The sequence below is a fragment of the Perissodus microlepis genome, chromosome 19 (assembly GCF_051167445.1).
Source record: "Perissodus microlepis isolate ML-2025 ecotype Zambia chromosome 19, ASM5116744v1, whole genome shotgun sequence".
Taxonomy (NCBI): domain Eukaryota; kingdom Metazoa; phylum Chordata; class Actinopteri; order Cichliformes; family Cichlidae; genus Perissodus; species Perissodus microlepis.
Window position 1 is genome coordinate 26,297,394 of NC_140479.1, and position 23,687 is coordinate 26,321,080.

At 40.5% G+C, this 23,687-nt stretch overlaps 1 protein-coding gene across 2 annotated transcripts; it reads right to left on the minus strand.

The window, feature by feature from the left end:
- Positions 1–550: 550 nt before the first annotated feature.
- slc35f4 (solute carrier family 35 member F4) lies at positions 551–17,024 on the minus strand. Of its 2 annotated transcripts, none has more exons than XM_084914371.1 (7): positions 8,174–9,335; positions 3,859–4,159; positions 3,425–3,644; positions 3,207–3,332; positions 2,926–3,118; positions 2,168–2,257; positions 551–1,618 (listed from the first exon to the last, which is right to left on the minus strand). In XM_084914371.1, exons 1-7 carry the CDS (start codon positions 8,247–8,249, stop codon positions 1,377–1,379), a joined length of 1,248 nt encoding a protein of 415 aa, XP_084770497.1. In that variant the 5' UTR covers positions 8,250–9,335; the 3' UTR covers positions 551–1,376. The 2 variants fall into 2 exon arrangements, with proteins under 2 accessions (XP_084770497.1, XP_084770496.1); XM_084914370.1 differs by lacking the exon at positions 8,174–9,335 and adding an exon at positions 16,607–17,024 and having other exon boundaries at positions 556–1,618.
- Between the last annotated feature and the right edge of the window lie 6,663 nt (positions 17,025–23,687).

A 23,687-nucleotide genomic window follows, 5' to 3' on the forward strand; every position in this document is an offset into this window, starting at 1 on the left:
TAGGACTATTTGAAAAAAATGTTTCTCACCATGTTATGAGATATTAGAAAAAATCACAGTGACAAGATCATAACATATGGTCGGTAGGAAACATGTCCCGTGAGCTTTGACCATTGTTAGACATTTTCACCATTAATTGTGTGTATCTGTAAAAAAGGAAAAATTACAGTTAACTGTCAGTTTTCTGTGTATTGTGTATTTGTGAGTGAGAAAGTGAAGAACAGCACTGAAAAGCATTGTAATTCTCAAAGAGAAGAATTCTGGAAAGTCATCACTGCTGAATCAGAGCAACACAGAGAATACTAATACTGAATGAATCACACTACTTAATTTTGCTAAAAATACTTGTCCATGAGCAGTTAATGGTCAAAGGGACAACAGTCTGCTTTAGTTCATTCTGATAGGCTTGTTTCCATCTTTATAGCTTGACTAATATTATATATTCAGTATATATTCAGTAAATAATTTGTAATGGCAGAGATTCGATTAAATAAAAAATGTTTTAATATTATTCTACTGATAATGTGATTCAGGGTGCAGAGTCATTTGCTTTTTTTTGCTTTTTTTTTTTTTTACATTTATTTGTGTCAAATACTTAAATATACAGTCAGTTTGTCAGTTCTAAAATATTAGTCTAATATTAATACCAAAAATGTGACCTCATGTCAGAGCTTTGCTTAGAAACAGTGGAGCCGTTGCTTTGCTCTTTGGGATGTGAAGCTTTTCCAGTACCATTATCTGTATATAAATGTATACAAATGCTTTTCAGTTATCCAGGCAATAAAGTTCTGAAGCTAGAAGTTTTTCCAAAAATATTAGAAATACATACATGTGATCCTCAGTTAGATGCAGCTTTTTTGTGGGTTGTAAGACTTTTATTACAAAATCAAAAGATCCTGTACATTAAGCATAGTCTAATTATCATTCTTCTATATATAACGCTATTCAGTAAGATTTAAAATGATTACTCTTATTGATACAGATCTAAATAAATATCATAAATATGTGTAAGACTGAGCCAAACTGGCCCTGCTGATAGTTATATTCACAGAATACAGTCTGCAGAGCATCTCAAGGGGGAGCCAGTCAGCTCTTGGTTTGGGTGCGTGCGAGGGATGGAGCGTGGCAAGTATTTCAAGAAAGTAAATAACACTTTCAGCTTTTTCAAGTTGCATGATCCATAAATGTTTTCAGTTTCCCCTGTTGTTGTGAAGTGATAGAAACAGTACGTCTCCAGAGTGAAGTTCAAGACGTTACTGCCTCACTTCCTGATAGATGAGTCCACGTGGACTGAGCGTCCCACCACACCTCCAGTGTGGGCTCTGGAGAAATGTGGAGTTTCCAGACTGGTTAACAGAGGTTATTATCAGAGCATGTCATGCCAAGGGAATGGAGACAGTGCCATTTGCGCGACTGCGGCTTCGAGTGTGGGTGCTGGAGTCTGTGAGCTCCTCGCCGTGGTCCTCTGACTTTTTGTCCGCAATGGTGGCCAAGAAACGCAGAGTGACTGAGTCCCATTCCTCTGGTAGCAGCATGAGCAGGAAGCCCAGGCAGATGATGCAGGTGGCAGCCAGTCGCACCACACTGAAGATCACCTCATGTTTCAAAAGATCTACAGCTAGAGTGAGAAGGGAATAAATATGGGTGGGAACAAAAGAGGGAGCCAGAGAGCAGGATGGGGATAGAGAGTGTGAAGGATGAGAGAGAAACACAATCAAATCCAGATTAATTACATAAAGTAAGATAAACCACAGGACAGTGCGGCTGTAGGGGGATTAGTGTAACAAATGCAGCTTATAATCAGCACAAGCAATCCCCTTTATCCTCTGTGTCTTTGCGGTCTGGAGCCCTGGGACAGGTTCCCGTAACCCACTGACCTTCATACAGACCGTTAAGGAAAATAACTCGTCTGCAGGCATTTGTGTTGCCTTGGGAATCTGATCCTCCCTTAGCAAGAGGATGGTTGCAGGATCTGTCGAGGCACACTGATGATTGGGTTTCCGGGACAAAAGAGGCAGACTTGCTGTGTAATCTGTTTGCTACAGTGGCCCTAAATGCTGACCTCTCAATACAGCGCCACAGTATGTGTGGCCGTTTACTCCATTTTTTACAATCATATTATTTTACATTGAAATGATCAGTGAATGGCAGATAATAGAAATCTTACCTGCATTTCCTGGCACACTGAGCAGTGTCCCTATAGAGATCAGAATGGGGTAAGTCAGTACCACACCAACATGGACCAGGATGTTGAACACTGCAAAAGAAACAGAAGACATTTAAATCTGTGAAGGTTCTCAGTCATCCAGGTCATCGTAGTCTAAGGAGCTTGGAAAGAAAAGCGTCTGGACTTCTTTAAGTTGCTTGAAGACGTTTCACCTCTCATCCGAGAAGCTTCTTCAGTTCTAAGAGTCAAATGGTGGGCGTAAATCTGGGACCGTCCACCACTGACTCTAAGAACTGAAGAAGCTTCTCGGATGAGAGGTGAAACGTCTCATCTGGGAACCCATTAGCTTAGTTATCTGACCTAGCCACTGGGGATGGCGGCCAATATTTTGTAGCTTATGGTCTTGCCAGGTTATCTGGAAAGTGGATAATGGAACACTTCCTTCCACTCACCATTATTTATGAATACACATATATTTCAAAAAGCTAATAAAAAGCTAAATTGTTGTCAGTCGATAGCTAACGTTCCATTACTGGGGCTAAAAAGCAGACAACAAACGGAAAGTGGAAAATTTCCGATACTTAAAATAATGCCCTTTGCCTACAGATCCTGTATTCAGACAATATAAACATCATATCCACCGAGTGACTGATGGTAACTATAAGAAATGAATCCCTATAGTTATACTAAAAGCCTTAAAATGATCCAAAATGGTTTGTACATGTGGATGAAACCATCCGGTGTATATGCACTCTCACCCAGCCACAGTCCTGCCAGTCCACACATGTATCCCCACGGCAGTGAGGAGAGTGAGCCCCAGTGCTCCACCCTGGTGAAATACAGGATGAGGGGCACACAGGAGATGAAGATGAGGTTGAAAAAACCCATGGTGGAAAGAAAATGAGCCACTTCTCCAAGGTTGGCGCTGCCTAGGAACATCTTGAACAGCACCTGGATGGTGAGAAAACAAAGAGTTGACACGATGCAATCAAAAATCAAGCATAGCTCAGACTGGAACAGGCTTATGAGGAAGTCTGACCTTATAAAGAGCTGAAGTTGAGGCTGAGCCCACAGCCAAAGCCACACCCACAAAGGAATCACCATGGAAACCGTCAGCATAAGCCATCATGACAATACCTGTGATGGCCATTATGGCAGCCACAATCTGCACATAAAGACATAGATGACACATTTTGAAGTAGTAAAAGCTTGTGTTAAACAGGTAATAAACAATCTCCTTCTTGTTTTCATACAGACCCGAACACCCATGAACCGGTCCTTGAGGACAATCCATGAGAGGAGAAAAACAAAAGCTTTGTGGCAACAGTAGAGGGCAGAGACATCAGTGGCGGTCAGTTTCTTCAAGGCTAAGAGGTACAGGTAGTTGGTCAGTGTCCACAGGATTGAGAAGGGTGCTGTCCTCTTTACAAAAAGCTTGAGAGTCATTCCATCCTCCCCAAAGAGCTTGCTGCACTCCCTGTTAGAGAAAAACACCAGTAAGGTCTTCTGAATGGAAATGCTTCATTGTTTGGAAGACTGTGTTTAGAGAATGGACATGATGGTTGTTTGGCTCTCACAGGCTTGAGGGTGGTTTAATACTGGTTCCAACTCACCAGAGATAAAATGATAATAGATCGGAACCTCCTCAGATATCACACTTGGCTTCTTAAAACTTCTTAAATGAGGTTTACCTGAATTTCTGGATGGGGGTCTGCTTCTCCCGTGTGGTGACGACATGTCCCGAGTAGTAGATGGGGAAGATGAGGATGTTCCAGTTGCTGCTGAACCAGGAGATGAAGAAGGGACAGGAGAATGACTGGAAGGTCAGCTTCACCACCTGAGTGGTACCCACCCAGGAGGAGGAAACACACAGCACCATCAGCAAACCACCCAGCACCTTCAGAGCCGTGTTGGCGCACGTATGGAAGGACTGGCTCTCCATACTGGTCTCACTTCCTGGTGTCTCTGCGTGAGATTCCGAGCCATCCTCTCCTGATGAGAGTCAAGAAGGGGGGAGAAAAATTAAAGGAAATCCACAGCTAGCATCAGATTTCATCTGAATAATTTTGATTAGTATAATGTCACAGAGTTTAAACTTAACAACTTTTGTATTTTTTGCACCACTATATATAGACTTCAGTGCTGCCTGCATTGTGGCTTCCTGACTGGGTTCCAGCACATGAGCTTCATCGATCAGTCGTCCTTAGTGATCACTGCCTCAGTTTGCCTTTCTTGCTGTGGTGGCACAATTGAGGCTCCGTTTAAAATGCATCGGGTTAACACGGTGCATGCTGCACATGCCATAAATAGCTTGGTTGCCTCATGATGCAGCATGTACTGTACTCCCTTTGCAGCCAGATGTGCACAGAAACCGGATGCCCAGAGAGCAAAAGTAAACCTAACCACATGACAGTCAACATGAAAGTCAGGCCAACCTTGGTGCTCATGGGACACTGTTCATGTATCGCTGCTATGAAAAGGAATTTACTGGAACTTTACTGGAACGTCCAAATTGCGAAGGTTAAATGATACGTATGTCCCAGTGCCTTTATGGACGATCAGAGAAAGCAAAGTGGGATGTGTGTGAGCTCAGATCCGTTCTTTACCTCTCAACAGTGTGATCAATTTACACCAGGGCAGGAATAAAAGATGACATGTGCTGGCTGTTTGCTAGCTCAGCACCTAAAGCTCTGCCATTTCCGCCACAGACACCAGAGCCCTGCAAACACACTAGAACGTGTAGCAGTAGTAGCTCTCCTCTACACAACACAGGGGTGCTCATTATTGCATGCGATAGTCTTCTGTTTGTTATCTGCAAAAAGACCTCAGCAGGATGTCAAGCAATGGGAGCACAAGTCAGTGACGTGTACTGGAAATGCATTGTACCAACAAGTGCAGTAAATAATCATTTCTTACATCAAAAGAAGAGCAAACTCTTTGATCAAACAGCCATTTTATTAGTAGGACAGCTAGTAGACGTTTAGTTTTTGTAAAGTTCCTTATGTGATCAGATGCCAGTATGTGTTTTAAAATCCATTCCTTCTTTTTACAGGATGCAAACAGAGGAAAACGTCACCAAACTTTGAAAGTAAGTTGATGAGTAACTTCATAAAACAATCAAAAGTCTTGCCAAACGTAGTATATATCCTTTATAAGTGCATGAGATCATCGCCGGCACTCAGTGGCTGAAAAACTGCCCAAGAGATTATAAAATTGCAGATTGGAAACAGTCATTACTGGCAGCCGTCTTCAATCAGTTCAAGGATAGAAGTAAAAAGTAAGAACATAAAAATGCTCCTTTGCAATTAAAAGTCCTGCATTTAAGATCGTATCAGTGTATTATCCTCTAAATGTACTTAGCATCACATGAAATAAGGCACTCTGAAGAAAATTGGTTTCCTGAAACTGAGTATCAGTATCAACTTTTGCATTAGTGATACATCAGTGCATTTTAACTTAACTTTATATGCATTATACTTTGTGTTCCTTTAAAGGTTTTAGTTCACTGCAGAAAAAGATGCTAAATGGGGTTAGAAAGAAGAAAAAAACATGTTTTTCAATGCTCAGTACACTAAAACACAAAGTAATGATTTTAAGTAAAATGTAACTATAATAAATAAAAGAAAAATATATGCTAGTCAAATTTCATTTGACCTGGTTCCATTAAATTTAACATTTCAAATTGTAAAATTTAGATGTAATCAAATTAATTAAAGTCAGAATTAGGGAACAAATATTTTTTTGAGTGTAGTCTCTAGGCAGGCTAGCTGTGCTTTAGGGTACAGGTAATGGGGAAGTTAACAAATATATATTTTTTATAGTAATACAGTTTTATTCCAGTCTGGGCCTCAAACAATTATTTAGATGAAACCAAATGAGTATTTTAAAAGAAAAAAAGCATTCCTCATTATAGACAAATAACTTCTTTTTCAACTGCAAAGCACCAGTGAGCTTTCTAGTTAATGTATTGGTTTAAAAAAACAAACAAACAAACTGTGGAATGAGGCATATTACAAATTTAGCATAAAATGGAAACACCCGAGTAAAGTAGCTCCAATAAAGCTCACGTAAATGTATTTTCCAACACTGCATTGCTGCAGCACTGACCGTCTGTCCACGGTGCAGAGTGGAAAATTCTTCAATGACCACTTACACTTTGAAGGCTTTTACGAGCCTTCAAAGTGCAAAAGAAAGATATTATTTAGAACCCAACAATTCAAAAGTAATAATGAGTTCAACTTGTACACCCCCACCACAAAAAACGCTCACGGGAGAACCCCACTTAAACTGTTTCTATTCAGGGGATGTGTTAAAGGCAAAAAGCTCACCATCGATACAGTTTCTGCAGGATCATCGAGGGATTTCATTTAATTGCATTCTGTCACAGCAAGGGTTCTTAATCAAACTAATGAACCTGGTGGTTGCTAAGTGGAAAAAACTGAGATCTGATATTTCTGCAATAGAGAAGCAGCTCTTTTATTTATTTTTATTTATTTTTTTATTTTTTTACTTTAGGTCTGTTTTTCTTCATCCACACAGCAGGATGGTTTGTGTTTCACAGCACCGACAAAACCTAAAGCTTTTAGTGTCAGATGCAAGCTTTTCTGTCCTGAGGTAAAAGCAACAACAGGCTCATCTGATGCCAAGACGCAGTAATATTATAACTCTACTATTCCCCTGTCTCATAAAAGTTGCTCCCATTGCCAAAATTGTATTCTCATAGCAGACAGTATTATTGCTGACAAATATTGGTGGTAAAATTTTGCAAAGGAAACAATAATCTCTGCTAAACACAGGCTGACAACACAGTACTGCAGGAGTGAAGGTAAATTCAGTCCAACTCAGGGCAAGTTTTATGAAAAGCTAAAATTTAAGGTTAGTAGTGTTAAGATATCTGTATGTCCATGATGAATAATTAGTTACTTAGCGCTGGGGTGTTTTTTTTGGGGGGGGGGGGTTTAAGTGAGTGATGATCAGTTTTGGTGCTTTGGTAGGTAAAATGTGATTGGATAAAAGAATGAATACATGCACAAAGATTAAAATCTACAAGTCAGGATAAAATGAACAGTGTGTTAAATGTAACCCAAGAAAAGCTAATTTCCTCATGTCAAAGAAGCATCCACTGCAGTGATACTCTGGATAAAAAAGTGTAATATTTTGAGTTTTTTTTATAGTTTTATAGGTTAAATGCACAGTAGCTTATATCAGTTCAGACATGGAGTCAGAGTATTTGGAAGTGCTAGAACACTTCATTGCAGAAAACCCAGTGCTGCATAGCATCAGTCACCACCGGCACCCATTTATCCATTCATCGTGATGCAGTATGCTTCTCGAACCTCACATTTTAATCCATTTTCTCCTTTATCGCCACCACTAATGTTGCACGGCAGTGATTGATGGAGGCCCGTTGAATCCAATAAGAGGCTCATAGTCTTGTCTGCAGTTTTTAGCCAGCTTAGCACAGGTCAAAACGCATTAAGTCTTTATCCAAATTAGGCCTGAAGATGAGACATGGATATCATGATGCTGATGAAAAGTTGATTAGTGGCATCACAGTAATCTCTGTTAACAGAGTTAAAGGTGGGGGGCTAAAATGTTTAATCAGATGAGGGGGAACAACAACAGGCCCGCTACCATGCTTTACACGCTCCATTACCATTACACTGCTACCAGGAGGCTGAAATAATAGAAAATATTTTTTTTACAGTATTCAAATTCAAACAGTTTTTAGATCCAAAGGCTGCTCCCATGTAAATGGAGCAGGATATAATTTGGAAACGTCCATATTTATTAAAATCTCAATATTTCTTATGAAGACTTATAGACTCTACATGGCACTTTGGTGTATTTGATGCCTTTTAGGAAACAAAATGTCACTCGTGACCCTGAAAATAAAAGTTAAGCACTTTTTCTTATCTTATTTTTCTATTTACACACACAATGCATACAGTATACTCCAATACAGTATAAATGGCATCTTGTGTCTCTTTGGAGCTTTCAGTTTACCTTCAGAGTTAGGGCAGGTCAGGACCTGAGTGCTGTATGAGCTGAGTGGAGCCACTCGGGCTGAGTGCTTCTTCATCCTCCACTGGGGGCACCACACACTGTCCTCCCCTGGAAGTAGTGTGTATGTGAGTTTAGAAGTGTTGCTTGGCTGCTGCTGCAAGCTCAGCAGCTCCTTCAGCTCGCTCCGTGCATCCTCAGACTCCCGACTCCTCCGCTTTTTCTTCACACTCTTGACTGCCTCCTCCTCCTCTTCCTAGGTCTCTGTCAAATCTTTAGCCTCCTTCCAGGACTCAAGTCCTGACTCTCTGTTCCTCTCTAGCCCAGCACGTCTGTATAGTGCCACAGCTCAGTGGTGATAGCGAAGTGGAAGTGTAGCGAAGTGGAGACCCTACAGTTGCTCTATCATGCCGTGATCCAGCTCTGCCAGTGTCTCCAAGGGAGACTGAGCTTCAAGTGTGTGTGGCATGGTGCAATCGCTCACCTCATCTCTTTCTATCCTCCCCCTCCTCTTTTTGTGTCTGTCTCACTCACTTTTCCCTCCTCTTCCTTTGCTCCGCAAATCAGCAGCTTTGTTTGGAAGGTAACCAAGCAGCTCAGGCAAATTTATGCTGTGCTAGCTGTGCCCCCTCTTTTCCTCCTCCCCTCTCTTTTCTACCTGACAAGGCTCTCCTTACTTTTTCCATCTCTCTCTTTCTTTAATCTCCCTCCCTGTACAAACTCTTGCCCTCTGTCTTGCAATGCCTCTCTCTTTCCTTGGCACCTCTCCTGCTCTTGACTACCCCTTGAGAGTCAGATTATTAGTAGAGCTCTCTCCGTCTTGTTGCCTCAAACCCTGACACATTAGTCAATTGAACGACGATATGAAAAAGGCAAAAAACATGTGCGTACTACAGAAGAATACATGACAATCCCAGACATTTAAATCCTGTTGTGCACAGAGGTCATCTTAGTTCTCTCAGAGGGAAAATAGGCCTTTTTACCCACGTAATCCACACTCCACTACTATATGTTTGCATTTTATTATTGCACGGTACTCATGCGTTATTTCCATATTCTACAATCTGAATCTGAGTTATTTAAAGCAGAATACATTACGAGTTAGTAAAACAATCACTTACAGTGTTCTGTATCTGTTTACTTAAATGAAGAATCACACTGGTTATCTGTTGCTGACTTGGATGGAAGTCAAGAGCTCCCCTGTTATTCTTATAATTTCATGCACCTAAGAAATCAGGTTAAGCAAAGCAGAGGTACTTCCCCTCTGTGTCGTTCCATTGTACCAAATTCACTTGAAGGCAGAAGGCAAGAAAAGACTCTACATAACACATAGATCACCAAGATACGGTGGGCCGGAGAGGTCAAACGCATTACAACGTAAGAAAAGGCCAGCAGGTACAGAAACTCTACAAAAACACACAAAACAAGTTGAAGAAAACAAAGGAGAAATAGAAAAAAAATGTACGAATCACAACAGAAGTGTGTTTTGTGTATTATATGAATCACATTTTTCTCCCTTACAACACAGATGAATCCACAGCGTCTTTTAAGTGCGTCTCAGTGCGATCCTTTCAATGTTTTGGTTTCTGTCACTTCAAAAGCTTCTCAGTTTGTATTATGTTTGACCTCTCAGGGCCACCTTACCAAGAAAATGAAAACACTTTCCTACAAGTCAGTCCTAATTTTAAAAATTCAACAAATGTCCATTTATGATAAATCACTGTAGTGTGGTTCTTAAAAAAATCCATAATCACTGTAAGCACTTTTGATAAGAATTTATTTATTTATGCAGAAATTTCTGTGCAGGATGTTAGCTGTTTATTTATTTATTATATGCTGGTACTGTAACGAAGGATTTTAATATTTTATCCATCACTGCTGCACAGTCAAGGGAAACCCTCATCAGCAGCTATGTTGATGATCGGAATAGAGTTTGTGAGTCAGGCTCAGGATTATAGTTGGTCAGGAGTTTCCATTTCAAGGAAAGCCTTGCAGTTATTCAATCTGATGCTGTGGTTTATCTACCTGAAGATTTAATGGACCTAAATATCACTCTGGCCTCTACATCAACAACGTATCAGTGCCAAAGTATATGCGGTCAGACACATGAGGCGATGCAGCCAGTAATAAATATTACTATGAAATCTTACAGTAAAATCTGAATTGAAGAAGCAAGACCAGGAGCAATGTGACCTGAGAAACAGGAAACAGGGGAACCACTCAGTACAGTAACTGCAATGTGATTTTTGCCTAAGTTGGCTGGCTGTGAATACTGAAAGCTATTTGCAGCATGTCTGCTCCAGGATTTCTGTTAACGTCTGCCTCCCGTTTCAAATGCTGATCAGCCAAAGATCTGGCAAAGCTACAAAGGGCATAACAGATCAGAGTATTTGTTGTGCATTCTTCAGGCTGCGAGAGAATAGAAAACAGCACAGTTATTGTTTGGCTGTTTCTTGCAAGTGACAAAAAGACACTGAAAATTTGGGGCCACGTTCCAGTAACATTATGGTAATTCATCTGTTAGAGTTCAACACTTTGAAAAAAGCACTTCTCTACTGTCATTTTTAGGATGACGTTGTGATGCAGGCACATTTATTCCCTGGGGTCACCCAATTACAGAATGAGTGTAACAAGAATACTAATGCTTTAAATTATGCAACCAGAATCAGCATTGTTTTAAAATGTTTGCACATTTAATGTGTGACAAGCAGGACTGAATACGTAATCCAGGGACAAGCTGGAGGGTTAAATGTAAAAATAGACCTGCTGATGAGAGGAGCCAACACCTAGACACTGAGGGGACAGAAGAGCGACCCAGTCAGCAAATCCTGGGATTCGAATCAGTATCGGATTAAGAGAAATACCTGGAGAGCGGTCACTATAGGAGGCCACAGTTCAATCTCAAATATTGGACTAACAACTCTAAGTTTTAAGAAGATTATTGCTTTCTCTATCCTGCGTTACTATACTGTTCGGCCTACATCTAACTTTGGATGCTTTCTTTTTTGTTACATCTGTAACTGCTGAGAGGAAAGTTACTGATCATTCATTCCCATCAGACCTTACAACCCATCTGCATTTTATTCTACAATTCAAGCAAACCATACATGAACTTCAATCATTCAATAACTCTCTAACTAAGAAAGAAAAACAGAAAAAATTCTAATAATAATCCCTTTTTAGAGTAGCTAATAAAATGGAAAGTGTGTCTATATAACAAAATGGTCTGCAAGCATAACTGATCAAAGCACAGTATACCACAGCATCCTCCCTCTTTACCTCCATAGCAACACAGAGTCTCCTGTGCACACTGACGCACTCGATCCATTCAAGCTCTTTTGTCATTCAGATTAACTAATGCTCGACAGTTTGCAGTAGACGGGTCTTTGTCTTTAGCACCTCTCTGTTACTCATCACATCTCAACACCGGGAGCAAAGACGACGAGCACAGGGTGCTAATTTTAGCTGAAAAGCCTTTGAACAAATTTCAGGTGTGTATCCAGACACGGTACCTCAACAACTCAACCCAAGGTACTGAGAACATTTGAAGATGAGGACATCTAGTGGTAAATATTATTGGCTGCATTACAGGTGGGACAGGAACACGGGGAAAAAAAACTCTTAAAGAGACAATTTTCTCCAAGCCTTAAAGCGTTGAGTCACTCACATTTCTGCACTACACAGTCAAAGTTATGGTGATTTTTTCAATTAAAACAATAACAAAGTACATTTTAAAATATCAACATCAGTGTGTGTTAAACTAGGCCCAGTTAGCATTCACAATTAATAGGATTTGTCCTTCTGAGCCAACTGAACAAAGTGGTAAAAAAATGGTAAATGGCCTGTATTTGTATAGCGCTTTACTTAGTCCCTATGGACCCCAAAGCGTCAAAACAAGGATATGGCTATTACTGTGAGTTTAGGAAGCTAACTTCAGTGGATTCAGTCTGTTACTGTGGGAACTATTTATTTTTTGTTTACACAGACCTACACTCAATTGGTTTTGTTTTGTTCGTTTTTTGTTGGGGTTTTTTGCTTTGTTTTAGTATATTTTGTTGTTCTCATTTCATCATGTAGAAATTGAAAACCTACACGAGTGTTAATGTTCTTCTATGTTAAGCAAATTGAGCTTGTTTGTAAATAAATGTCGTCCCCCCCCCCCCCCCCCCCCCACACACACACACACACAAAACAGACACCCAGACCCATGCTGCTTTCTTCTTTTGTTTGTGCTCTATCACTAAATTCAATAAACAAGTAAAATGCACCGACATCCCATACCTGTGGTGTATGGCCATTTGACTGTGGAAACTGTGGATACGCCTGATTAATAACAGCACAGATACTGACTTTACTAAGTAGATCAGTTTGGGAATTTAATAACACTTTAGTTCACAAACAAATAATCCCATTGACTTTCTAAAAATGCTGGAAACATTTTTACAAAGATTTATTGATGTGATTAGATTTACAGACCACAAGAGGGCAATGTTTGGCTGCAGCTCATACCTCAGTGTAGCAGCAATGGACGCACACACACATACTCTCTTCCCATATTATGTAATGTTACTTTGCATGACAGCAGTTGGCTGTAATGTATATGCTCCTTTATTTCTTACTGATCACTCAAAGGGCTTTTACACTACAGCCATTAACCCGCTCACACAGTGACAGATGCATCCAGAGCAGCTGGGGTTCAAGTGATAATCTCTGCAATTGCCCCAAGATACTTGCAAAACAAAGTTCCTAACCATAAATTGCTGAGGTGAGCTAAAAAAAACTTTCTTTTTTTTTTCAATTTTATCACCTGACATGGGCTGCAATACTACAACACCGAGTGTACAGTCGCACAAGAATAGGTCAGCACTTCTGTAACTCTCATGGAGAAATATTGCACCCATTACTCCCAGGTTAGTTCTGTGCTTTCGCAAGAGCATTGAGGACTAACAGCACTCCAGGAGTCATTCAGGCAAAGCTCATATCCCATTCGTTGGCCTGGCTATAAATAGCACAGAGCGAGCAGGCATGGGAACGGGACGGTCCAAAATAAGTATGTGCACATACAGAATGTTTGAGGAAGAAAAGGGATATTCATCTAGTGTGAACACTGTCTGATTTTAAAACACACACTCACAGGCATGTATAGATTCACAATCATCATCTGTCTTCTTTCCTTATGTTTCTAGACTTTGTCTGTGGACAGAAGTAGACATAAAAACACACTGCTCTGTGATAAATGGTTGCCTTTCATGCCCTTCCTCTATATAATTTCCTTCTGAGTGCTCAGGTGTGCCCCTGCTTTACTGTGACGCCTGCAGTGAAAAGGATATAGGTCCAGTACTGAGTGGGACTTCAACTACAAGTACCTGCAATTTCTCTTGCACCGTACCTATTTACCCAGCGGGGAGCGCACACGCACTACACACTTTTTCTAAATTACCACCTCAAAAAAGACACCCAGCAAATTACAGCAATGTTTTCCAGGAGGTGCTGAGGAAGCATTTGCCTCACACACCATTGTTCTGTTAGAATTTACTTTCCTTTTATTTTCTCATTAAAAAATCGATTCCGTTACAGCTTCTCACTGGAGCGCGCGTTCATAGCTGTGCAACCATGTAAGTAGCGGATCAAGAGATATTGCACCTTGCTTGTTTAGAAAAGCATTTACTTTTTCCCTCTCAGATTCTGTCACTGCATGCAGCCATTGTGTCATGACTGTACTGTATGCATTAGAGTCCGGACCCTGTCTCCAAATGTGGTCCACAATTCCCCTCAGAGGCATCTTCTAATTCACCACAGATGGCAAGTGGCAATACGAACAAACTGGCAACAAGATCTTACTAAATATATCATTACGCCATAGGCTTGGCAGGACAAGCCTTCTGTTCTATTTAGGTGCTCCTCTGTCTTGTCCTTTATGGAAAATGATACTCACCAGCTTGAGGGACATGTGATTCAAAGTGTAAACAAACCACAGTACTTGAGTGCAATGCTTTCAGGCAGCAAGACGCAGCAAAGAAAGAGAAGAAGAATTAGCAGGATGATGATGTGCAAATAAAATTTTGTCAGATTAGCAGCTACGTGTTTAAGAGCTGTAAACACAGGAAAAACACTGACAAGCTGCACTGGAGAGCACCTTGTATGGACTTTCATTCAGTTGATGGATAGATGGGAAAAAAAACAGGGGAAACGGATCTATCTAAAAAATGGGAAATGTCCTTCAGGTCAAAAAAACCCTTCTGACTGATGCACTATCTTTATAACCTTGGTACGGCTCTTGCAATCCACACCTGCTCCCTATATTTCAAATAATATCACAGACAGCACCCCATCTTTCATTTTCACAAGTACAGAATATAATAGACAATATAATAACAGACTCAAGCCTGCAAAAACTGGAAACCAGAGCCTTACCAGATACTGATGTTCATTATTGTTTAATTTGATGATTATCTTTTGTTTTTCTTTTTCTTTTTGCAGAAATAGATGATGAATAATTTAGCCTGTGTTGTCAGAAAATAATGAAAATGCCTACTGTTCTTCATGTTGGCATTTTTACTTAAAAATAGCTAAAACAATCTTTCAATAATCAGAAAAAAAACCTCTTTTTACTGGCCAATCAGTAATCAACAACAGCACCTTATCATCTCAGCCTTCTGCGATACTGATACATTGGAATATTTGCACTATTTAAAAACTAGAAGTAAATATCAATGATGCCAGTGCTACTTCAAGCTTCTAAAATACAAAATACTTTATTTATTAGAGCCAGTCATTCAGTACTGGTTACATAACTCTGGTGCTGTATCAGAAGCCTTTAAACTGTTCAATCTGTTTTCAATTGAAAGTTTGGACTGCTCCTGATTAATCAGGTGTTCTTTCAATAGATTAATCCAGACAAGTAGACACATTCTCAAGTAAAATGTGTGATTGCGTTCATGGTTAATCTACTGCAACTGACACCCCTGATAAACAGGAGGCGGTTAATGAAAGACAGGCTCATTTCGCTTTTTCTTTCCGCAGCCTCAATCTAAAAAGCCATTGAGATGCTCCGAGCTGATCTGAAAGGGCCTCAGCTGGAACTGTTCTCGATTGAATGAGACCCTATCAGCATGGCGGTATTTCCTTTGAGATTTCAAATAGATTTGTCACCGTATATCACAGAGCAGGGAAGCCATAACATTGAGAGCACATCGTTTTCCTGCATGTGTATTTAAGTCAGGAATTTATGTTTGAACTTTTATGTAGCAGCCAGAAGGAGATGTTAGGGAGCCGCTGTTGCGTGCCCAATTTAATTGAGGTTAAGGGTCTCAGCATCTGAATGTCAAGACACTCACATGATGACCAGCTGCATTTTGGGGAATTTGTTTAACGGGAAAAAAATCCCTTTAAAAGAGAAACGACATAAAATCGTAGTGGTTAGGGCAATTATGCAACACAAAGGTGAATCTGTGCCTGCTCCGGTGCTTTAGGCCTTGTCAAATCCTCCTCCTCTCACCTCACTTCATTACTATAGAGCCATTTATGATAGCACTGATTGGCTTTTCAAAGAGCTTAGTGCTTTTCTCCCCACTTTTCTCTCTCATAATCCCGCTGCCAATGGCAACACTCGAACAAAACCGGAGGGCAAGTTTTCTAAAGATCATCCCTGAACAAAGTGCACCATCAGCTCTCTTCTCCAATCACAGCCATTGTCTCAATGTCAGCAAATTCAGAGCAATGCCTGACACAAATCAAAACCTCTTTGACAAGAAGAAAATTATAGAGAAGCTTAGCTAACACATACACGCACTGCTGTATTTGAAGCATGCCAGGAGATAGCTGGTAATATTCCCATCCATCACAGGAGAAGCTGTGAGATTTTGAATAAACAATTGATTGGGAGTGACTGTTCACAGACTTCGCCAATGTGGGGAATGTGAGCGCTCGATAGCTGGCAACCTTAGAGTACAGTTCAAGCAGTCACTTAACTGCATGGCTCTTTGTTGTGTAACTGCATTGTCTCGCAGCGCTAGATTTGGTTTGTATGCCTCTCTCTGCCCCCTTACCCCCACCTCCCCCTCACTAACAGAGATGGACGGGCCAGCTCATCACCCACCCTCCAGCTGACAGTGGCAGAGATGGACACTCTGCTGCTCCTTAACAGCCACAATTAAAATCCAGTTTTCATTAACCAATTTTGCACAAGGCCTAATTAGAATTAAAAAGATTTGGCAATTGTACACTGTTTCTTCCAAACACTGAATTACAAGCATTTTTGCTTTTGGCAGCTATAACATGCTTTGACAGGCAGAACCGTTTTTCCACAGTCTTTAATTTACGCAGTATCACACTTGCCTAATAAATGCGTGAACCTGTCACATCAACAAATGACTACACCAGACTACTTTCTTTTTCTTTTTTTTTCCTTTTCTTTTTTGGCATATTTTCACTTACTTCTATGACTGGAGTATCCCGGGTTGTAGCCGTAGTAGCCGGTGATCCTCAGAATCCGGTCCTCAATGTCGTGCAGTCCGTTGGCTGTTGCTTTGGGGCTGCTGTCCGTGAAGACAGCGCAGCTGCCACCGGTCGGCGTCGACTTGCCCGGCAAGTGTGTGCTCTTCAGGGGCTCCAGCCGAATACAAGGCTGGTCTCCACTCTCAAAAACAGTCGCGGTGCTCATCATTGTAGGTCTGAGCGGGAGGAGATGAGATGAGACCGGGGACGAGCCTTGATAACCATGCGAGAGACCTCCGGGGCTGCATCAACAATTAGCAGCAAGAGGAAGGCATCCAGACCCACATCCACATTCCTTCAGTGATGCTCTCGGACGCAGAGCAAGGTTATCAAACTCAAGCAGCCTGGCAGCAGTGAAACACCAGGGGGCGTGTCACTACTATCACATGCGTTTTTATGCGTGTTTAATAAAACAAGAGACGGCAAACTTGGCTGCGATCAGCGATGAAGAGCAGAGGAGTCCGCTTATAGCAGTATCTATAAAATGAAATAAAAAAGCAACGTGGTTAAAATAATCAGTAAAACGAGTTTTCAGTAATTAGTTACTCTGATGCGTTTTTTTATTTCATGATGTCTCTATAATATACCGTATTGCATCGGTCATTTCAGTTTAATGAAACAGCTAAATTGTATTTTTCCATTATTTGGGGGTAGTGGATCTTTTGACTTCCCCTTGGTATCGCTGTTATATTTCAGTTGATGGCTGGCATGCGCTTTTGTTTCCTTCTCTTCTCCTTCGTCTCTTTATCGAGTTCTACTGAAGAAAGAGGGGGCTTTATTTTAGGAATATTTTATTTATATATTAATTTTTCCCAAAATCAATCGGTCTACAGCTGGGTGCCGGGGGACACATCAGACAGAAACTGATTAAATAAATCGTAACTTCTCGTTTAACCCAACACAAAAATATCTTTTAAAAGACCACAAGCAGTTTATTTTTGACGCTCTATTTTCAGCACGTATTCACTACCTCCTCTGGCTCTCCGTTATTTGTGGACTAATCCTGGACCTCTCACTGACTTTTGTGTTTGTTGTTAATAAAACATGCGTGTGTGTTTGGCACAGGTTTGTCTCACTGCTATGGGCCCTTAAATGTGTGTTCTTTTTCTTATTGTCAGCCTTTGTGTAAAATGTTTTTCTTTTAGTATAAAAGCTCACAGATTATGAAGTTTGTGCACACTGCTGCTCACCATAGCAAGTCAAGTTTTTTTCTTACAATTTTCAAGCACTTATTATGAATTTTATTCTAAGGTAAACCCCCAGAACAATCTCTTTTCCTCAGCTGGCCACAGGTTCTTGTGCTGGCTCAGGAAAGCTCCACTAGACTGGATCTCCCAGCTTGCAGATACTTGGAAAAAAAACATTCAGAAAACTGGGCTCTAAATCCAGTAACACAAGATGCAGTATTTCAGTGTCTCTGCGATACGCCTCTTTTCCAAGTCCTTCCCTCTCCGTGTGAAATCGATTCCCAGTGTGTGGAGAATTTGTGCCCCTGTTGGCATTGTTGTGCAGACACATGCTGGGGTTTATGATGCCCTTGGACGGCAGAAGTGCTTCCTCTCCCTGTCTTACTTACTAAACCAATCTCCACCTCATGTTCTTTTGTTTCAGTTTGTTTGCACTCCAAAGCACTTATCTCACACATTCAGTTCATGGACAGCTTTGTGGCTACAACAATGAAATGCCAATGCCCATAAACTTTCTCCTCGCCTTTTTGTGAGAATTGCTAATTTATTATTGGACGCTTTCTTACAAGTCTGTGCAGCTCAGTCCAAAAAAAGTTAAAAAAAAAAAAAAAAAGTTTTCTTCATGTGTCTACTTTTGTTACATTACTGTATAGTTTATGCAATACAATATCTAAACGGCTACAGTAGCAAATTTTGCATTAGTTTGTGCCCTTTCATGTCTGAGGTGCTCGTCAGAGTTACTATTTTCTGTCAGCTGTTAATGCATGAAGAAGAGTTTAGCTCAGGGGGAACATTGCTCTCTGACAGCAGCAAGCTTATTAAAAGTCTTTGCAGCTATAACCCACATTAAGAAAGCAGTTTATGCATGAACTGTTACAATGCAAGGCCTGGCATTTTGGATTTTAAATGCTCGTGCTCTGTGTTGTATGAAAGTGTCATCGCAAAGTGATCTCTAAAGAAATCACTCCATCCTTGAAGCAATATCTTAAAAGCTATTATGAAAAGATGATCCTCATATCGACTTTAATAGGATTTCTAATTGTCCCCCAGCAATGAGGCTGACCTCAATCTCAGACAACATGATTATCATTCAGAGCATCTCCCTGATGTGAATCCTCAGTGCATGATAAATTACTGTCTCACCTTCCTTTCTTTCCACCTCTAGTGCGGGAGAATATGTGAGAGGGCCCGAGTCTAAAACTCAGATTGTCTTATTAATCAAATCTTCAAATGTTTCTCACTTTTTGGTGTGCCGGAGAGTTTTTCATCTGTTAATATACAACAACAGCATGTGCAACCGGTGTGTGCAAAGAGCACAATATTTGATGCTGAGAGCTGAGAACATCAATCAAATGACAGTTTAGCTATAATAGCACTCTAATGGCTCCCTGACTCTTCTCCTCTGTGCTTGTGGTAGGCAGTCTACCACACAATATAATCCTTTACCTAAGTGGAATAAAAGGACACACCGAGGAGACAATATGTCCCATGTGACTTCATCCCAGACCAACCCCATCACACCAGCACCTCCCACAGAGGCTCAGCAAGTCACCTTAGAGATCAGTGACTGACTCCCCAGCCACCTGCTGTATAAATATTCAATGCGCACTAAAGATAAACCCGGCTCGTGCACGGAGAAAGAAAAAGAGGGCCGTTCAACAGAAGAGGAGGGTTAGAATTTCAATATAGTGAGTCCAGCTGTGATTGGAAGGCATGTTGGCCTGCAAAGGTCATATTTAAAAGCTTGGTAAACGTTCAATAACTTTGTGATAATGCGTGGTTTCAATTGGAGAGAAACTGGAATGTAAATACAGCGAGAAATGAATATTCATACCAGAGCCAGTTTTTCAGATTGAAAAATCACATATTCAGACATTGAGATAGTTCTCTTCCAACTACAGAAACTATCCTGTTGCACAACAACAGTGCTTAAGATGAAATATCGTTATGTCCTTTGAAGCCTCACATGACCTTTCTTTGTTGTCTCCATGCAAAGAAAAACACTTGCGTCTCACAGAGCACTCTCCGGCCTATAGGATTTCCTCTTCCACCTCCTCTGTCTTCAGCCACAAAAGTTGATTTGTGTCGAGAGGACAATTGGCAAGAGAGAGTCTGCTTGCTCTCACTTAACGATGCCAGTCAGTGTATAAACAAAGTATGGAACAACCACGCTGCATTTTTAAAAATAAACGATCCACAGAGCCTATCCTCTCCCTCGTGCTAATCCACTCCAAGACACTGTCAACATGCTTTTAGTGGAAAAGGGCATCTTGTCACACATTTCACTCATTTTTAAATAATCAGAAGCCTCTGCATTGTTATACAGCCATCTATTTTCTTTCTCGAAACCAGGACCTTAATTCTGTAGGGCAACAGTACAAACCACCAAACCACCATAACGCCCCACATTGTTATAAACGATGTACCAAATTAGCAAAACACAGCATTTCCATTTTTAAAACTTTGGATCAGCCATACAGCAGACTGTTATCTATGCTCACTTAACTCTCAGTGGATATGGACTTTCAAACTCAACATTGCAATCATTCAAATACAATGCTTTTCTCTCATTTTATGTGTGACAAATCACCTCGATGGCAGAAATTTAGTCAGCATTACAACCAGAATTAGTAAAAGCTATAAAATGTCACACTGGCGCATCTGCAGAATTATTTACTCGAAGGAGAAAACAACATAAATCAAAATGCTCCAGAGAGCAAAAAATAATACGTTAGTGCTAACTCCAGTTCACACATTGCTGCATTGTCCCACTATACATCAGACTTCAGTAAATGCAAAAAAGGTACGTTCACCCTGCAGGCAGCTCCCTCTGGTGTTGAAAACAGGACCAGTGTGACAATTTAACTGTGACAAGACAGAGTGTAATTAGTGCCTCAAGTCACTGTCTGTCACATTGACTCAGTATAACGTCTGAAATATGACGTTTTCATCAACAGTTGTCTTGTTATCCACATCACTGAAGGTCACTGTCTCCATATGTGGCTATGACTTGTAAAACATGTACACGTGATTTATTGTTGCCTGACAGAGGACGCTGGAAGTGCGTCACTGAAAGAGTCAGCAAAATGGATATCACAATACGTCTTTAAGCATGTGGACTCGTACACGAGAAAGCACTTAACCCTTGACCCTTGTCCTGTCGTTAAAGGACAATCAATAAACCAATCCATACAAGGTTGAATTTTGCAGTGAGCATTTGCATGTCATTAGAAGAAGCTGTCAATAAGAGGATAAGAAGTATTTTTGCATTTGTTCATTAGATTTTCTTTAGGTGTACTGGATGTATTTAATGCATAGCAAGATATATTGTTAGATGAAGAAACATGTTTACTTGTATTTACAAGGCTGGGTTGGAAAACTACATTTTAATATCAAAATGATAAATATATTTAAAAAAAAAAAAAACTCCTTTAAGAATTGGATGAAATGGTTTTTTTCCATTAAGCCACACCGTTTGTCAAGTTAAGAAGCTGACTGGACCAAATCTTTAAATCTTGATAAAGTTCATCTTTGAAATATATTAAAAGCGTAGAACTATGCAGCACATTAGGGTACAGCTCTATAGCCGAGGTAAAATATCACAATAGTGCCACAACCACAATTTCTCATTCACATCTATGCATCCTTTATGTTATGTCATACATTTAATCATGTAATTGTAGAGCAGCTCTTGGAGGCAGCCGCTGTAGATTTATGGCCTCTGGTGGTAACAAAGTTAAATCCCTCAGTGTAGCTTTTCTGCATGCTCCATCCCTTTGCACTGCAGGCAGGATGATGGATTAGGCCTCCGGTGTGAGGAGGGGGCTGAGGAGCAAAGGCTGGATGACAACAGCAGGGATGGGGACATTTAGCATGACTGACCGGGCGGGATTGTGAGTAATGGTCACACTGATATTAGCTTAGGGGTCTGCCTCACTCTCACACGCTCTAAATTTTGATGATTTCAGGGTGTTTATTACAGCAGATGCTGTTCAACAGATTGCAGATTTGCAGATCTCTATTTCAACAGCACCACGGGGGTTTTGACGGAGACACATCTGTACGGGAAAATGAGTTTTCAGTTTTAATAGAAAATGCTGTAATGCACATACAAATTGACAGTTGAAAATGACTCAGGCTGCATACACTACAGGACCAGGGTTATGTTAAATTCCACACAAAGGGCATGGCAATTAGTTCAGTACTGGCTCAGCCATTTCATTCAAAAGTGTAAATGAGGGCTTCACCAAGGTGCTCCACAAGGTCAATCTACTTAGCAACTGCTGCACGCTACAACAGAGGTCACCTTGCCAGTGCATCTGACTTTTTTGTTTTGCAGTATGTACATTTTCATGGGGATTTAAAAAAAAGTTCATTCAAGAGCCTTTGAAGAATATCCAGGTCTTTCAGTTTTAGAAAGTTTTCAGCCCCAGAAGCACAAAGTTAGATAAGCTGCAACTCGACAGCCAGTCGATGAGGACTTAAGCTTCAATCTACTGAAGCAGAGCTCGATGAACTCTTGGTCAGACTTGCTTTTTTGTGTGGTTAACCTCCATTTTCAGCACTACATAAGCTCAGTTGTTGACTATCGACAGGTTTGTCTCTCTCTTGCTCCATAGGCAGATTTTTGGTCGCACTGAACTCTGAGCTCATTAATTACATCAAGTATTAGACAAGACGGTCAATTCTCAGAGTGAAACAGGTTGAACTCTGATCCAACAAAAGCACACAAGGTAAATAAAGACATGGTGCATGAAGCTCTCGTTGTTGTTTCCTTTGGCAGGTATGAAGAACGAAATAGTGGAGAGTGTGGCTCAAATCATCCTCTCCAAGCAGCCTTAGGGAGGATGAAGCTGTAGCTCCTAGTGTATTCATTGTCATATATTAAAATGGGGTTATTTATGGTTTCTCGCCAATACACACAGAAAAAAAAAGTGTCACTGGGAAGTGTTAGTCAGCAAACACCACCTAAATAATGCATAAAGACAGCCTTTTTCAGAATATAACCAAAAGTACACAGCTTACATTAAGGGTGATAAAAGAGCTGATGAAGATATATTTTTTCTCTTTTTGCAGAGTGACAGAAATATTGCAGTTCATGCTCATTTTATAGAGTCTCACATTCAGAATCCATTTTTTTCATCGAGATAGCTGGTTCAGCTGCCCTGTGCTAACTTATATTGTTAAGGGAACAATGGGAACAATGCTACCTGCACTTAGTTTTTTGGTTTTTATGTACAAATGTAAGAGCAGGATCATAATTCAACTCCAGTTCTAAGCTTATTTCATACAATATCCGCCTGTAGCTTATTTTTTGGTTAGAAGGGAGCTAAAGATGCACATCTGCACTGTATTGCCAATGCTGTGGGCCCCTTAAATATTGATCATCCCCTCTGACCCTATGCACCCTTGAGCATCATCTCCCATAAGAGCCCTTATCCCTCAAAGACCCACATTGATTAAACCATTTAGGCCATCAAGCTGTGTAGGTGCAGGGTCACACTCTGTCTCAAGGCCACTGTCTCAGAAAGAGGAGTCTACAGGGAATTGATGCTCACTGATAACTAAGTCCCTGAGGAGTTTTTTGAAACAGGAAATGCTCCCAAATTATGCCTCATGTTGATGAAACTCTTGATAAATGACTTGTTTTGGCTATGTGCTATGCTATTTCATCAACACTACCATGCACACTTGGGATTCAGTATGTAAACTCACACTGAGGCTCTTTCTTCTAGTGTGCAAATTGGAAAGTTATTGTTGATTTTGGGGAGAAAATAATTATTTAAAAAAATCCTTTTTAACTGTCCTCTTATGAAAAGCTACAGTGAAATGCA